A 19,629-nucleotide genomic window follows, 5' to 3' on the forward strand; every position below is an offset into this window, starting at 1 on the left:
ATTAATAAGTCTAGTTCTTCATGAATCTCTCAAATCTCTCACTCACTCACTCACTCACTCACTCAGAACCCACCACTCACTCACTCACTCACTCTTCACTACATAGGTGCCATTTCACCATGCTCACCTTCAGGGATTGGTTGTACATTGATTAATTAGTAAGAAGCATGTGATGAGTTTATCCACCATCATTAGTCAGAGCCAAACATCCTGGCTACAGTCACATTGTTGTTGTTCACCTCCACCCCTTCTTGCTGAGCTCAACTAACAGGCTGACCAGATTCACAGGCCTGTTGATGCCACTCCTTGTAATCATGTAGATGATTATATTCCCAGTTTATACTCATGCTAGGAGTGGTTGAAATTGTTTTTCAAGTAGTGTATTTTCAGGACATTTTCCAGACCCAGTATATTTACCTTCAAAACCTACCCTACCCTACCCTACCCTACCCTACCCTACCCTACCCTACCCTACCCTACCCTACCCTACCCTACTGCCCACTCCACTCCACCTCACCATCCTCTCTGCTCTCTTCCACCCATGCTTCAGGGATGTATAGCAATTAAATCCTTATAATAGGCAAGTCTTGATAATAGATGCCAGTCTTTTATAGGAACATGTTCTTTTTTCTTATAAGTTGTGATAAAATATTTTATTGCATAGCATTCCATAGCTTTATAATCAAGAAAATATGGTTTAAAATAATCATTGTTTAAGAGACTTGTTTAAGTCAATGCCTCTGTTTCTCCACCCCACCCTACCCCAGGGACTGATGCTATCACCACCTTCTGTTCACGCCCTTCCCCTCAGTGTCATCCCCTCACCCCAGGGGCTTCCTGACCCGGTGGGGATGACACGTGCCCTTCCATCTGGCAACACAGAAATCAACACAAGCATTGGCACATGCTGATTGACTTCTAATCTGGGAAAACAAACAGAGTATCTGGTCTGCCTCAATGGAAGGAACAACCAATCTCAGACTGAAAATCAATTGAACATTTCTGTTGAAAGAGCTTCTGGAATCCTCCTGGCCAGCTCAGTTGTAAACATAAAATTTGAGTGAAATGCTAATTGTGTTGATAGATGTTTTCCCAGGTGTTTCTGTAAAATTTGAACCCATTAAGAAATATTTTTGGGGAATAAACTCATTTTCAAAAGAAATACCAATGTGTATAGTTAATCTTCATAATTTGGAACAGTGTGCATTTTCCATAAAAGTAATTTGCAGATGTATGGACTCAAAGTGCACCTTTTGCATAATTTTGTATCATTACTTCTTTCTGATGCATTTAATTAGAAGCCCTTATCTAGTGGCTAGAACATCTATCCAGACAGTGTAATGTTGATGGTTTGATCACCAGGTACATCGTACCAAAAGATATTGAAAGACTGAATTTGTTTTACTATAGCATTTGCATTGAGGGCATGTGATATGAGTGCAATAAACACCATCTCACCTCGCCTTGCCTCACCTCACCTCTCCTCATGCAACCACACATCACCTTATCTCAACAAACCCTCCTCATCTAACCACAACAAACCCACCTCACCTCACCTAAAAGAACCCACCTAACCTCATCTCACCTCAACAAACCCACCTCACCTCACCTCACCAAGCCCACCTCACCTCAACAAACCCACCACACCTCAACTCAACAAACCCACCACACCTCAACAAACCCACACCACCCCACCCCACATCACAAAACCTCACCTCACAACACCTCATCTCACTTCAACCCAAACTCAACTCACTTCAACCCAAACTCAACTCACCTTAATTTAACTCAACTCACCTTGATTTAACTCAACTCACCTGTAATAAGATAGGTAATGACCAAGAACAAGCAAATTGTGTTTCTAAACTTTTCTTGAAGATGTTCACCTACTGCCAGCACATTTACAATACAAATGGACAACAAATTTGCTCAAAACATTTGTTTATTATTTCTCCTTGTCCATGTGGAAACAGATAGAATCCATCTCAAAGGACAGGGATCATAAAAGAATCCAGACAATGAGAGTCATATTACTCACTATCATTCCTAAATAAACACCAGGCATATTAATCAAACATGCAGCATATTTGCAAACAATGTCATATATCAATCTTTCAGTCATCCAGAAATTATAAACAGAGAAGTTTTCTTTTCTTTCCTAATCTGTATCAGGTGTTGATCCGGTTCGGTGATATTGACTGACCGTGGAGATCGGACATCCCCCAGGTGTTAACTAGGGTACCAGCTGTGTTAGCCTGAGGAGGGAGATGGACCATAGGCTTCATGCACTTCCTTCTTCACCTTCCTTGAAGGTTTGCCTTGGTGGTGATGACAGTTGTCGTGGGTGCTACCAGTAAAGCAGGACCTACTTACCTTGTAGTGAACACCTGGTGTCATTGATTAGTTTCAGGAATCTGGATTCTGATCCACGAAATGTTCATATAGATATGACATTTGTGGACATTTATGATATGCTATGGAGTTACGACAGGTCAGAACATTACATCTGCTTTGTGGATCGGGACCCAGAACATATATTTTCACTGCCATTTTGCCTTTCACACCATATTGACAGATAATCCAGACTGGTTATTCTCTGGTGTCAGTGTTTTATGTTACATGAATTTGTGGTGTTTTTTCACCTGGTTATGTCACTGATTTTCAATGACCAATTCATATCATTTCCATGACTATTTTGTTTGTTTGTGCTCTATGGAACCGTTTTGGCAGTAGTGCAAGACTGATAATTCTTTGGCATCAATATTTTGAATTTTGTGAAACAGTCCATGAGTATGATACCTTTCACCATTCCCTTACCCTGAACTTGAAAATTGGATTTGCCAAAAAGACACCTAACATTATCGTAATGTTATTAGCCAAGAAACAGCCACTGAGGAACAGCAAAGTTAATTTTCAGGTCCAAAACATATATTGCTGTGAAAACCATGTAAAATGCTTCAGATAACCATTTTGTCTTTGTTCCATTTTCAACCACCCTGAGACAGTGTATACTTGTTTTTGCCAGGTGGTTTTCATTATGAAATATATTGAAATACAAATATATGTTTTAAAAGGGAGTAATATAAGTATCTATTTCACTGTAACATTCAAACACAGCATTTTGGATAATTATATTGATTTTTTGCACAAAATAAGGGTTGGCATATAAAAACCAACCAAACAATTTTGGTCAATTATTTTTTTTAAGTGATTGTGTCAATTCTTGAGTCACACTCAACCACAGGAGTGTAACAATACCTTCTCTATAAATAACATAATACTGTATGGAAGACCTGTGTTTGTGGACCCCCTGACCCCCACCACCCTCTTGTACAGCTGTCTAGAACTGACATTCTCCCCACATGTTCAACATGTGCCCCCTACCCATGAAAGAAAATATTATCTCAGATCAGTGGCGTGTGCCTCAAGCAAGGGAGCTCACTCTGTGAGAAACTGACCAGCCTTCTGATGACTGATGGGCACGTGACCTTTGTAATTAGTTCTGAAGCATGTTCACTTGATCAGTCAAAATAGTGGATTAGGTAGCACCTCATTCAAGATGCCTTGTCAAACAATAATTGCCCAAGCAGGTGCTCTTTAAGTGCTTAACTCTCCACATTTGTCAGATAGCTTGAAGTCTGGAGGACTTGAAATATTGAGTTTGAAGGTTAAATGGCGTACAATGTACTTGAGTTTCTGTAGTATGGAGACTAATGGAATCTAATGGAGATTCATGTGATTACCCATATTCAGTTTTAAGAACTGATATAAAGACCTTGGTATAACTGATGTATCTAGCTTTGCTTGAAATAAGCAGATTACCATAACATATTTGTGCATTGAAATAATAACAAGATTTGTTCATTTGCTCCATCTGTTTTCTTCTTTTTTCCTTCCTCCTATCAATTATCATCAGCATCAGTATCTTCTTTTCCACCATAATCATCATCATCATCATCATCATCATCATCATCATCATCATCATCATCATCATCATCAATCAATTTCATTATCTCCACCATCATCATTACCATCATCAGTATCCTCTTCATCATTATAATCACTATCATCATCTCCATCATAATCAGGGAGGTAGGGTAGCCTAATGGTTAAAGCATTCGCTCATCATGCTGAAGATCCGGGTTCGATTCCCCACATGGGTACAATGTGTGAAGTTAAATTTCTGGTGTCACCCACCGTGATATTACTGGAATATTGCTAAAAGCAGCATAAAACCATACTCACTCACTCACTCACCATCATAATCATTATCATCATCACCAATATCTCTCCATCATCATCATCATCATCATCATCCTCTTCTCAATATCATCATCACCACCATCACTATCCCTATTAGTTTCATCATCAATTCATTAGATGCATGCACTAGGCATTATTACTTACAATTTTCCCATTCCATATGGCTGTGTTTGTGTTTATCCATTGTAAATGTATCACAAAATGCCACAGTAAAACAATTGTCTTCCTTTTGCTCTTATATTACTCAACATTATATTCATTATTCATCAACAATAACAGTAAACTTGCTTAGGTATTATTTACAATCACAAAAACACTGAGAACTCAATCAGCATAATACAAACAACATGGTGGATACATCAACTGTATATATAGATGCTATCAAGGGGGATATTCAACCCTGTAAGGAGATCGCAAATCATCAGATATTGTGGCATATGTAAAGAGATGTAAACATAGACTCCTCACAGTGTTTTTGCCAATGACTGAGATTGTAATCACAGCCAATGGAAATGAAGTCTGGCATCTGTCCTGCCATACATTGGAAATCCTCCACTACATTATGGTGTGTTGGTAGATCCAAAATAGCTTGCCTTGCATTCTCACTAAGTGCTGTGCCATCGTTAGACAAAACTTACTTGAAATCAGATCCAGCAGCTGAAAAGAAATTGCTTTGTCGGTACCAATGTTTGTTTGACTGGTAGCCATGTGTGTATACATGTTAATGATACTTGTCATCTTCAGTGATACACATTATGTGTGGCAAGTTGGTTTTGATATTTCACTTAATTGTAGATGGCATAATAAGCAAGATTAGTCATAAATAATGCTTATTCATAGTTTTAGTATACATAAAGCTCTTTAGGCAAGACCAACATAATTCTGTGTTTTACAAACTGTCCTTGCCAACATTCCAAGATGCAGGGAAAATATATTTAAAATGTTTTCAAAATTTTCTTTGAGGTTAATATTCAGAAAGGAATAAATGGAAATAAGCAGATAAATTACAAATGAAAAAAAAATATATTTATGACAACATACTTCTTTATTGTGACTTTTGCCAAATTTGTGGTTGGCTTGTTCATAAAACAACAAATTAATTGTGTTATTTTTCTCTTTTGAATGGGTAGTCTTAGACTAACGCTTAGTCCCTGAATATATATAATTTTGATAGTAACAAATGAACCCATTTAGATTGAAAAGGAGCCCCAGTGAGTTGGGAGATTCACCTGAACCTGGGGAAATCTAGACTTGCTTCATTTAGGGCTTTAGCATTGCAGGGAGTGCTAGGCAGTAGGGAAAATAATGTGGTTCAGGGACTTTGAGACAGACTACTATAGTCTACATTGTAGGTTTTCTAGATTTCCAGTCAGTGTCAATAATGATGGCAGATTGTGTGGGAAACAATTAATAGTTATCGTTAATTGGTGTTTGTCTATACAGGCTGTCATTTGCAGCTACTCCGGAATGTTTATACTGCTAATGACACCTATTAATTTGTGTATGTTTCATGATTAAAGTACCAGTGAAGGAATAAGTGACTGTCAAACAAGACATTGAAATATCCATCTATATATGTCTCAGAAATCTCCACCCATTCATTCTTCTGTCTATCCTATAATCCATGCATCTAGCAATCTATCCATCTGTCTGTCCATACACTTAACCAATCATTCATCCGATTAACCATCCCACGTCCATCCAAGTATAACAGATTTAATGGCCAAGAAGGTAATTCTATCACAAAACAATTCCTTTTCATGTTAATCATTTCTGTTCTTTTCTGATTACCACACACTGTTTGCACAACAAAGAACTTTAAAATTCATACTTTTATTCTATCAAAACTTTTAGATCGAACTTTGTCCACAGAAATCTCCTCTCCAATCTTAGCAATTCTAACATGACACAAGCAGGAAGGGTTAATTAATTTCCCTTACCCTTTGGCATTTGAAACTGTAAGGGTTAATGAGTATTACGCACTCGTCATCAATCATGGCTGGTCAACCATGTGTCTGAGCCAGCACTCACAATGTTGTACTGTTGGTGTGATTCATCACCTGTCGGTACCGATTTCCATACCACTTTACTTACATCGTAATTGTACTGATTCCCATACAACTACTTACATCCACTTGGCAGCAGTACTGCTTCCCACTCCACTGCTGTCATCAAAATTGCAGCTGTACTGCTTCCCCAACAACTACTTGTATTGACATTGATACAGTGCTGCCTTCCACAACACTGCTGTCATTGTAGCACCTGACATGATACCTTTCTCATCTTGCAAATAAGATACATTTGTCTGATTTGGTATGTTATGATTATAGTTGTAGGCATTCAGTCATTCAGTCAGTGATATGAATGAGTGAGTGAGTTTAGTTCCTGTGCCACTTTTAGCAATATTTCAGCAATTACATGATGGGGGACACCGGGTGTTTGGCATGACAAGTGAACACTTTAACCACAAGGCTACCCCACCACCCATTTGTTATATGAAGTGAACAGGTACTGAAGCTCAACTTCCAATATATTTTACGTCTTATCATTTTCATTTTCTCTTTATTCCCAGTTGTATTTAATTTTTTGTCAAAAGAATTGTGCAAAATCACTTGGTTTTACCATTGGTGATATTGATGTTCTGTCCTATGATGTAAATCATTTTCACTTAATTTAAACAATCACTATTCATTAAGAGATGAAAAGGTTATTTGTACTGCCATTATCAACAAGAATCTAATTAGATAACACATGTTTTAGAAACCTCCCACAAAGCAGCAAAGGAATGTTTTTCCAGCATTCTAGACAAACTTAGTCAGATTTCCAGTTATCAAAATTCCAGTCCACAAGACATTAAGCATAACTTGTTCGTTTACATCTGCTGATAATGACCTGGGAGTCATTTGTAGCCTCGTCTGCATTTATCAGCTGATGATGGAAAACATCTCATAACACCTGTCTTGTATAACTGTATGTTGGCAGTATCATCCATATCAACCTACATGATATGGAGGAACATGTTTGGTCTGTTGTAAGCTTCATGGACTAACGAAGCCTGCATATATACATGATCATGTGATTAATGGCAAACCGGAAGACAAAAGCAGTCGTTATTATCACTCAAAGATCTGCATGACGCCATGTAAATGTTGATATTCCATCTAACCCAGGTGGAAATGTCTTTCTTGGGTCATAATGACCGAAACAGCTTAAAACAAGTTGTGAGGAAAGTATTTCATGTCTAAGCACCATCTATCTTCAGATGCTGAAAAGTGTTTCCCTAAAGAGAATTTAAAGACTTTTTTGTGAGACACGTGAAATACATTATGTTTTGTTGCACCTTTCCAGTGCACGTAGAGAACCCAAAATACAATGTGGAATGTGCATGCAGTGCTATGTTGTTACATTCAAATTTGGACACCTTTTCTATCCATGGTATTTCTGAGAAAATGCATATAGATTTTATGCAGCTGCTTTCCTAATAACTGATATCAAATGGTGAAACCACATAAATTGTTGCACATTATGACAAGGAAGTGATAATGGGCATGCCTTAAATATTTTTTATAAGACACTATTATCAATGCACACATAAAAACAACTTGCAGCTTATATATAGGCAACAAGTGTATAATTTATAAAAGTTTTCAGAGTTTCAGTTTCAAGTGATGTTGGTAGTCAAAGTAGGGAAAGATCATTATTTTATTGCATTCTCATTTCTCCAGCTCCATAGTGTTCTTAAGTTGCATTCAATGCAATTGCGTAAAACTAAGTAAAAAGTAACAAGGGAATACCATTACTGCTCCTGTTATCAGTGTAATTCAAGTCGGCTCTTGGCAGAGTTGTAACATTACTTGAAAATTATGAGTTGGAAAACTTTTATTTCCTGTCTGAGAATGTTTACTGAAACGTGATGTAGATCTTGGGGAAAATATCAGCCTCGGAGCAGGTCTAGATAAATCTCTGTATATTTTGTGTGTGTTCCTTTTACTTGCACATTGGTTGTGCTACTTTGTTTAACACCTGTTGACTTCAGCAGACCTGGGGCTCCTTTCATGAAGCAACCTTTACTAAGGTTAACCTTAACTCCCATTCTATAACATTGCACCAAGGTTACCTTAGTGACTTATGATCACCTTAGTGCTTTGTGAAAGGAGGCCCTGGTCACCAGTACTGAGATGATTCTGATTGCAGTTAGCTTAGTGAGTGAGTGAGTTAAGTAATTACGCCACTTTTAGCAATATTCTAGCAATATAATGGCAGGGAACAACAGAAGTGGGTTTCACATATTGTACCCATGCGGGGAATCAAACCCAGGTCTTCGGCATGAAAGCGAACACTTTAACCTCTAGGCTACCCCACCGCCCCTGAGCTTCAAACCCAACAATGTGTGATCTGATTCAGCATCCCTCGTACAGCTGTGGGGTAGCCTAGTGGTTAAAGCGTTGGCTCGTCACGCCGAAGACCCGGGTTCGAATCCCCACATGGGTACAATGTGTGAAGCCCATTTCTGGTGTCCCCCACCGTGATGTTGCTGGAATATTGCTAAAAGCGGCGTAAAACCAAACTCAGTCAGTCAGTCGTACAGCTGTAATACTGCTGAATGTAGCGTCAAACAAACAAATACTCTTCATATTGTCAGCATTCTTCAACTTTGGTTTTGGCAGAGGTTTCTCACAGATGTGAAAAGGGTTTCATCATTTCTATTTGCATGACATCAACTACTGGTAAAGCTGAACCATTTTTTATTTCCATTTACAGGCTCTTGTGGGTAGGTGAAATGCTGCTGGAATATAAACAACGATAGCATTGTTTCTTTTGTACAATTAATTATACATGTTGTTCTTGTGTTTTGCAGGAGACCTTACTTGGGATTCCATGGCTCTTGTGTTAAGATGAAATGCTGCAGGAATATTGTTGATTGGTGTAAAACAATGATAGCATTGTTTCTTTTGTACAATTAATTATATCGTGTTCTTATATGTTTTGATCTTATGTTTGCAGGCGACATTGCCCGCCATCAGATCGAGTATGTGTTGATCCCCGGAGTGAATGCTACTTCAGACAGTTTCTTCTTCAAGATTGAAGACAGGGGTAAGTTGCGATTTGTTTTACAGAAGAAAAAATCCAAGAAGACTACACATAATGCTTGCAAGCCTAATATTGGGCTAATATACACTTTAAAATATACAGTGTAGTTCCCAAGCACATATCACGTCAAGAAAACAAATAATGTCAGCATTTGATTTCAGCGTTAATAACAAAATTCCTGATAAAATTTGAAAGATTGCTTTGACAACATTTACTTTGCACAAACACAAATATATTCATACACCCATGAGGCACATGAACTAAACAGTATTTGACCGAGAAACAAATGTTTTCATTTTTCAGCCTTACAGAAATGGGTTTTGATTGCCATGTGCTCTACAGACATTTTGTAAAGAAAATATATTCTATTTTCTGTCCTTTGTATATGGTTCGCATGTTTCAGTACTCTCAGGTTTCTGATGAAAACACATGTATAAATGTGAAGAGCTTGGTTATGGAAAACATCCTTCTCAATTTACTTCAGACATCATGAAATGTCATGCGAGTGTTTTAACATGCACATGAAAGATCTGGATCTACGTCCAGTATTGTGTAGCATCTGACATTAATATCCCAGTTTGCCCCATTATACAGTAGACTGGTGTATGAGAGATACCAAACTACTGCCAGAACCCACACATTCATCCTGTCCATTCAGCCCATCTATTAATCAGTCATAGTCACATTCGATGTCCTCACTGGTCAGGACTACATCTTCACGAATGTCTAAAATTACTTCAATTAATTCACCATCTGTCACTGGTCCAGAGAAACAAAGCATTCAACAAAACGGTCAATTTTGGCCGATAAGACAACGACCTCAAGTTGGCAAGGCTTCTTGTAAGATTTTTACAGCCACAAAAATAGTACGTCTTTGTTCGTTGGGTAACTGCCACTTGCTGTTGTGAAGCTGGCTTGCACATCTTGACACCCTGACAAGAGATGCTGATCCTACACGATCCGCTTGCATCAGGAATAGTTGTAATGAGAATCACAAATCTCCATCAGTACAACTTTCAGCCACCTAATGATGCCGTGACTTATCGAGGAACTAGAGTTTTCATATTCTAGGAGCTTGTTATGATAGTTTCTCTGTAAGACCCACACATATATGTATCTGTAATATATAAAATAAAACCTTATTCACCATTTCAACCTTATCCCTAGACTTGCACAAGACTCTAAGGTAATAATTAATAGTTTAAATGATAATTAAAATATATATATATATGTGTCCCTCTAACAGACTGGCATCCTTAGAGTAGACTTATCCAGACTTTCGTCTTTATAGGATAGAATTGCAATACATCCATGGGCTTAGCATTCAGTACAACCTTGGAGCAAGGCTACCTTATCCCTTCCCAGCTTGATAACCTGTACTCTTCCTATCCTTACAGGCCTACAGAAAACTTTCCCACTGTGCAGAAGAACGCAGAAAAGCCCACATTAATCGTGGAAATAGCAACATAAACATAATACCTCGCTACTGAAACAGTAAAAACGGCAACTTTAAATCGCTAAAACTGCATAAAAAACCGAAGAGCCTGCAACTTTCGATTTTGCGCATGCGCACATGGAAGAGGAAGTCTCGACCGCATGTTGACATTTTCCAGCTTGGACAAAAGTTACATTCCCTTTTTAAGTATTTCTGTTGTGTTATTTGGCATTTATCATCATGATACTTGTGTGCACACTTGTTTAGTTTAATTTCCATTTGTATGAAATGATTGACAGCAATTATTTTGACATATTTAATACTTTTTTACGCAAGGCAATTCACGGTTGCTCGGAAATTGGAAAGAAGCGCGGATCATAATGCGCATGTGCAGTAGAGGTCAAAGTTCGCTGATATATAATAGTTGCAGTTTCATTGTTTTTCGTTGCCGTTTTTACTGTGTCAGTAGCGAGGTATTATGTTTATGTTGCTATTTCCACGATTAATGTGGGCTTTTCTGCGTTTTTCTGCACAGTGGGAAAGTTTTCTTTGGTAGGCCTGCCTTAGCTCCAGGAGAATTCAGGGTTCTCAGTACTCAAGGTGTTCTGTCTCACAGTCCCTGAACCACATTATTTTCCCTACTGCCAAGCCCTCTCTGCAGTGCTAAACCCCTAAATAAAGCAAGTCTAGATTTCCTCAGGTTCACAGATGAAAGCAGATTCAATTTGTCCTTCCATGATGGTCAACAGAGGATTTATCGTCGCAATGGAGAGCGAATCGCTGATGCAACTGTGGCCACCATGGGTCGGTCATGGTTTGGGCAGGGATAACTCTAGTCTGTCTCACAGTCCCTGAACCACATTATTTTCATTACTGCCAAGCCCACTCTGCAGTGCTAAAGCCTTAAATAAAGCAAGTCTAGATTTTCTCAGGTTCAGGAATCTCCCTGGGCTCCTTTTCAGTTTAAATGCGCTTGTTTGTTACTATCAAAATTATATACATTCAGAGACTAAGCATTAGTCTATACTCAAGGATCCCCTAGTGGTTGCAGGAGTCAAGTGTTAGATGGACGGGTTGTTGCTTTGCATAAACATCAAAGTTACTGTCAAATGAAATATGACAGAAATGTTCATGCATCAAATTCACAGAAATCTCAGCAAATGGTATTCTTTTATATGGATGTCTTCTAAAAATTATTCATTTTCAGAACTGATGTTACTTAATTTCACTTTAGAATATCACATCAAAATTTAATGTACAGTTTACCTCCCCTTTCTGTGAGTTCATTGGAATATGAACCATAATGGAGTGATGGCCAAACTGTCTGAATGTCACAACTTGAGATTATGTTCATACAATGTTTGAATAATGATTGTGGCTTTTTGATAAATAATTGCACGTTAAAAAGCACAGTAAATAAAAACTCCCCTTGCTGTCTTCAGTTTAGAAAGCGCATATGAATTTTGAACTTCCAACAAAATTCCCTCGTCCGACTGGTGCAGGCCATTGGTCAGTACTGTTGTGAGAGTGGTCATAGTGTTGGCCGTAAATCACCCATGTCCTCATGGCATCAGACAACAAAGGTTGTCGTAAGGATAGCATTACTGCCACAGATGTTATACAAATAGCTGGATGGAAAACACTACTTGGAACAAAAAGGAAATTCCAGGACAAATGACCAAAGCATGTACAAGGCTGGTATGTTGGTCAAAAGTGGCCGTTGACATCCTAATTTGTTGTCCTCTGACAGGACTGGAATGTCGTGACCCTGTACAGGCCATGTCATGGCCATTTTGAAAAGGGGGAAGTTTGCTTGTCCATGAGAAGTGTGTCAATGGGTCATTCGTTCACCTACTCCAGCTTTGAGATTTGTTTGTTGAGATTACTTTTAATTTCTTTAGGATGATTATGAAATGATCATTTTAGAATAGAACAAACAGGATATCCCTCAACCTGAATCCTGCTGCAAGAAGTAGATTTTCCATTTTTCCATGTTTCCATGTATGGTTGTTTTTGCTTCTGAAAATTTGTCTTTTCTGTTTGTTAACGCCACAGTCAGCAATATTGCAGCTATATAATGTCAGTCTGTAAATTACTCAGGTGTAGACAAGGTTGACATGAGGATCTATCCTCACAACTGGGACACAGAGACATCCATCAACCAAGTCAGTGAATCTGACCACCCAATCCCGTTAGTCACCTCTTACAACATGTATGGGTTGCTGGAAATATATCCAAGAAAGCCCACGCAAGTCTAGAAAATGTGGCAAGTCTAGATTTCCTCAGCTTCTGAAAATGAAGAAAGTCTCAGGGCTCCTTTTCATTATATTTTTTTTTTTACTATGAACTTTTTTTCTGTAAAATATGTTCATTTCAGAGACTAGTTGTTAGTCTAACCAATTCTAACCAGGGCCTAGATTTTCGAAGCTGTCTTAGCGCTTAGAGAGTCGTAAGTGCCATACTTTAACATTACCTTACGACTGTCTTAGCACTAAGAGAGCTTCGAAACTCAAGGCCCTGGATCTTTATGGGTTCCTGAAAAAACTTGTGCTTGAATATTGGCCAATATCTGTGGTGCTACCATCAAAAGGTAGAATCATTGAGTGGAGCTGCTGAGAAACAGGAAAATTGGATTTCCTATGGGTAAAAGTAATTCTTTGCACTCATTAAATTAGTACTGAATGTGTTTCATTCCATCCCACATAGTTCCTCCAAATATGTTGGTTAATTCAGCATGGTCTGGGAGAAAGGCAATGCTCACATGTGCTGAACTAAAAGGTCAATGAGTCCAGGAACTCTCACTGATCAGTCAGAACAATGACAGTTCTGGTAACACCTTCAGCCGGTTGCTATGTCGACCATTAATGTGCAGATTCCGGCATAACATATGTGGCTGGGTATGTGATGTTGCACTTAGTGTAACATTGTGTCAAGTCCAATGTTGCGGAGACTCTCTGACTATCTACACCATCGGCAGCAGCATCAAAGACATCCCAGACTACAGTTCCAATGATCTCATCGTCTGTAACGTTTTTGGCGTTATCAAAGACATCTAATTCAGTGATTGGTTGTTTTGGTACTTGGTACTGATGAGACAAAACTCATTGGGCTGTGATATGTCTTTGGTCCGACATTGGAATTTCTTCTTGGTTGGTACAAGGTTGTGTTTGTCAGCTGAGAAATGGTGTATGTGTACAAAGTACGTACATCCAGTGCAGAAAGTTAAAACTTGAGTGTCATTATCAGCTAAGATGCAAATTTAAATGAAAGAAATTAGTATATGTATCTCATGATGTCATCATCATCATCATCATCATCTTAATGATGATGGGGTGGCAGAGTAGCCTAATGGTTAAAGCATCCACTCGTCTTGCTGAAGACTGGGGTTTGATTCCCCACGTGGGTACAATGTACGAAGCCCATTTCTGGTGTCCCCCACTGTAATATTGCTGGAATATTGATAAAAGCGGCGGCGTACTCACTCACTAACTCATGATAATATGGGTTAATACCCCTTTGATGTGGCATCATGCATTTGTCTCAGTTACAGTTACTGTCTTGTTTATCTGACATATTTCTTTTCATGTTATAATCAGTTACGTGTGTCACTTGCAAGATAGTGACTGGCCAATCAGATAGCTACATATATTACGAGTACTGTAAAAGTGTGTTTCCTGGTGGCTGGAAGGATGCCAGTTGCATCTAGTTAGCACTATAGTTCTTGTCTGGAATCATGTGTACTTACTGGGGCGGTGGGGTAGGCTAGTGGTTAAAGCGTCAACTCATCACACTGAAGACCCGAGTTCGATTCCCCATATGGGTACAATGTGTGAAGCCCATATCTGGTGTCCCCTGCGTGATATTGCTGGAATATTGCTAAAAGCAGCATAAAACCAAACTCACTCACTCACTCACTTGTGTACTTACCAGGACACTTCTCAATATGCTCAAAACTCTGACACCGGGTGTAAAAGGGTCCCAAAAATTCCAAATGAAGAATTATGAAATCAGCATGAAACCTGGCAACAAATATACCCAATACAGCCCATGCAAGGCTAGAATATGGGGAATGTCTAGATTACCAGAGTTTCTGAAAATAAAGAAAGTTTCTTGGCTCCATTTTATGATAATTTATGAACATAATTTAGGAACCATTCTTGATATCAAAGTGTTGTTATTCATCAGTACAGTCCTTCACATCCACACACGTTTTTCGTTTATTTTAAGTTCAAAACATGTAAAATTTCATGCTTTTAAAAACATCATCAATGTGTTCATGCACATGAATTGTAAACCATTCATGGATACTTTATTTATTGATAGATAATTCTTGTCTTCCTAATAACAACACAACGCAGAACAGTTCCAGAACAACTAGCTGTTGACACAATCAGTCTATATCGGGAACAAACAAATTAACACAATTCTTTGTGAACATATCTGATTGGAACTGTTCCTGCAAGTATGCTACCATTATAATGATACCACTGTTAATCACATCAACTGATTTCTGTGATGATATCAGTGTTATTCAACATCCAAACAAAGCATAATGCCCTGACCTGGTGTATCATTTGACCCAATCGTGTGTACTTATCAGATAAGTGCAATAACAGTAATAACAGCCTCACCTAGATGACCCCTGCTGTAACTCAACAGGTTGTTTCTACATTATGGAATAATATCATCACCTGAGGTGAATCAGACCATTGTACGTCTCCAGCTCTTCGACAACCTGGTTCAGCAGGAGCTCCAGCATCTGAACTGATGTTTATTCAACCTGAATTTCTGCACTTACACCACCAGGTGCGCCTCCGTATCTACTACGACTCCCTTCTCTGTAAATAATCGAACATTGCTGCTTTGTAATGCTATTTATTTTTTGACTGATGTCATTTGCAATTCTGTTGCAGATTTCTCTGGCATTGAGTACACATTATTAACTTCAGCCTGCGTAATGATAGGGACGTTCAACATGTGATCGGTGGCAGGATGAGGAGTGTTTGATGGGGCGCTGTAGCACGTGTGAGGATGTTGGGAGGGTTATGTAATAACAGTGATTGTGTGATGGTTCATCACCATACTGACGTTACGTAATAGGAAGAATCAAGAGAGGCAATGTCCTGTGGGGCTATTATTCTGAACAGATAAGTCAGTGCTCACCAATATACTCATTTGAAGTTTGTGTTTGAAATTACCTTAATGAGAATGTGTACTCAGTTTGGGATCCAAGGCAGAAAGGAACTTTGGCAGGTGCTGGTCTCTTAAAGCACTGTAATTTGCTGTTTGTATCTTTTGTCTTGCCAGGAACCACGTCTGTTTGAATCACATTTCATCTTGATTATATTTGTAGGTTTGTAAGCACCGTACCAGTGATTAGAGGTTTTACAAAAGTATTAAATGTCTGAGATCTACATCATTCTGGATTTCACCCCTCAAAAATGACTTGGTATATTTAACTAAATTCTATTGTAAGTGGTTTCAAACCCAATTCATTCACTCACTCATTCACTCTCTCACTTACCATCTCACTCACCCACAGATAGAATATCCTAAGTTACCCATGTTAAATAAGTTCCAGTTTAGACTTAGCGGTGGCTCTTTAAGCCGCTCTTAGGTGATGGCATCTTTTGTGCATAGTTGTATTGATTATCCAAGCCAGACATGTTTGTCATTTATTAATGTGAGTGTGAATCTGAGTCAACATCATAATAATTCTCAGTGCTTCACCAGAGTACCCAACAATGTTATTACTGGAATTTCACTAAAAGCAGCATTATACCATAATCACTCACTAACCCACCCACATACCCCCTACCCTCTCACCCACTCACTCACTCATGCACTCACACTCTCATGCACTCTCTCACCCACATGCCCACCCATGCACTCATAGCAATATGAAGAAAAGATATTTTTTCTTCTGATTCAACCTCCTGCGTCAGTCAAGGGGCTGAAGACCTGAACCAAATCTTTGATTTAAAAAATATGAAACTTATCCTTAAGTGATCTCTGAAAACTGAAAAGTCTGAAAGGTTTGGTAGCCTCAAAAGATAAAAGGAAAGAAAGAAAAAGAGTTTCTTTGAAAGTCAAAGGGTTAATTTGAATGCTCTCCATTACTGACATCAGCTAATAGATTTTATAGGGAGAAAAACAATGTTTTTTAATTCCACATTTGTTAAGTTTTGGGTCAGCAAATAAAAAAACTTTCGTACCTTGCAGCTGGCGTGTGGCACTGCTTCTCCATCAAAATAGATAGTTTAATAATGGATATCCTTTCATTTATTACACATGTGCCTGCCTACTTAAAATAGTTTCCCCAGCCCCTGAGGCTGTATTGAAGTATGTGTATATATAGAGAAGGGGATTAAGTGGAAGTTTGAGCATATGTTGACCACGTATATGTACTGGGGACATCAGCCAGGGATGAAATCTTGTCAGGGTGTCTTGAAACACCCAGGAACATTTTGCCAATTTTCCGTTTATGTCATAACTTATGACTGCTGACTAAGCAGAAATTAGCCTTTTTATGTGATTACTATTGGTCCATCCTTTAACAAGTTGTGTAAGGGTGGCACTATAGCATGTTCTTCCATAAGCTGTGAGGTGAGGTGAAATTGGGTTTAACGTCGTGCTTGAGAATATTTCGCTCATATGACGACGTGCATGCGTGTGTATGTGTATGTGCGGCTGCTTGTACTAGCCAAAACTTAAGCTGGTTTTATAGTGCTAGCTCACTGAGATACCATGCCGCAGTGAAGCATGAATACCCCACTCAGACACAGTATACTGACTCCGAGCCGACCAGTCCTTGTTGTACCCATTAATGCTGAGCGCCAGGCAGGGACCAGCAAGTACCAGTGGCGGATCCAGAGGGGGGGGTTCAGGGGGTTCGAACCCCCTTCCCTTTTGAAAATGACTTAAGATCACATTGAAGCTTTTTTTTGCGTTAGCGGAGCCAATGGAGAGTTCAGGGGGTTTGAACCCCCTCCTTTCAAAATTCCTGGATCCGCCCATGAGTACCCTATTGTAACGTCTTTTGGTGTGACGCGGTCGGGAATCGAACCCACGACCTTCCACTCTCCGGGCGGACGCTCTAACCACTACACCACGGAGGCGGCCCCATAAGCTGTGATGTCTCACTATAAAATGGTGAGTTTGTGCACTGAAATATTAAGGAATTAAGCAAATGAGGCTGTCTGGTGTAACAAGATGGTGGTGGTTTCAGTTTCTTTGGTTGTTGGTTGATAGTGCTGGAAATAGAATAGTTAGTGTCAAAATGGTCTCACAATGAGGTGAACAAGTCCTGTGGCTCATCCCACCTGCACGGAGGAACAGGTACATGGTATTTGTGAAGTGATTTGGACTGAATAGTCACCATTAATGACACAAACAGCGTGGGTGAACTATAATGAAAGTGCAGGTATGTTTTACATATTTTCATAGTTGGTGGGTCTTGACATACATCTAGAAAAATGTTGTAAGGAACCTGGTGACCCAGATGGGAAACCTGCCTTTTCTGATAACTGGAAAGTGGGGATCGGGTGGCCTAGTGGTTACAGTGTTAACTCATTACACAGAAGACCCAGGTTCAATTCCCCATGGGTACAATGTGTGAAGCCCATTTCTGGTGCCACTGTGATATTGCTTCAATATTGCTAACAGCAGTATAAAACCATACTCTCTCACTCACTCACTCACTCACTAGTGATAGATGGGACATGGTGGCATGGATGGAAGAGATGACGGACTCTGTTCTCTGTGCATTCCTGACTTGTATCAGGATCAGCTGAACTTTGGTTCAAATCTGGTATTTGCTGTTTCAGATACTAAGCTGCTTTCTTGTACAAAGGGCAAGAGTTTTAAGTGGAAAGTATTCGTTTGTTTGTTAAATGCCACACTCAGCAATATTCCAGCTATATGGCAGCAGTTTGTAAATAAACGAGTCTGGACCAGACAATCCAGTGATTAACAGCAAGAGCACCAATCTACACAGTAGGGGTGTGACGTTGTGTTTGTTTGTTTGTTGTTTAATGTAACATTGAGCAATATTCCAGCTATATGGCAGCGGTCTGTAAATAATCGAGTCTGGACCAGACAATCCAGTGATCAACAGCAAGAGCACCAATCTACACAGTAGGGGTCTAACGTTGTGTTTGTTTGTTTGTTGTTTAATGTAACATTGAGCAATATTCCAGCTATATGGCAGCGATCTGTAAATAAACGAGTCTGGACCAGACAATCCAGTGATCATCATGGGAAACAATGACATGTGTGAACCATGTTAGCAAGTCTGATCCTGTTAGTTAAAGGTTAAAAATATCCTCTTACGATAAACACTGGTTGCTGAATTATTTAATTGCCTTTGAACATATACCATTTGCTCCATTACTGAACATATACCATTTGCTCCATAACTGAACATATACCATTTGCTCCATAACTGAATTCGGCAGATAAAATATTTACACTCCGAATGATAAATGTTTTATTTTCATAAAAGTTTGTTTACCTGATATATATGCATTGTCATTGAAAGTGATTAGGGAGTAAAACAAGGAAATACTATGATGAGTGAACACATTCCCTACTGAGCTACCAGATGACACAAGAAAAGCAACATTGATTTAAATGATATGGTTGTTGGCCTTCTCAGTTCAATATCAATACCTTTCAAAATAAGCAACTCATTATGTCAAAGTGGTATAAATAAATGTTGGGTGCCCTGTTTGATGATTTCCAAAAAATCATAGGCAGCCATTTACCCTTTAAACTGGTGTAAATGTCTTATAATACACTCCATGTTGAAATAACATAGGCGGTGTGTTCAAGGTGGGTGT

The 19,629-nt window shown here is 38.9% G+C and overlaps 1 protein-coding gene across 1 annotated transcript in view; it reads left to right on the top strand.

Moving 5' to 3' along the window:
* Positions 1–19,629, top strand: part of LOC124280388 (FRAS1-related extracellular matrix protein 2-like) — a 218,331-nt gene that overhangs the window by 84,975 nt on the left and 113,727 nt on the right. Inside the window, 1 exon segment of the mRNA XM_046716333.1 lies at positions 9,268–9,357. Within this exon segment, the coding sequence (XP_046572289.1) occupies positions 9,268–9,357 (90 nt within the window).

Source organism: Haliotis rubra, unplaced genomic scaffold (genome assembly GCF_003918875.1).
Source record: "Haliotis rubra isolate DU_JTF1 unplaced genomic scaffold, ASM391887v1 Scf1, whole genome shotgun sequence".
Classification (NCBI taxonomy): Eukaryota; Metazoa; Mollusca; class Gastropoda; order Lepetellida; family Haliotidae; genus Haliotis; species Haliotis rubra.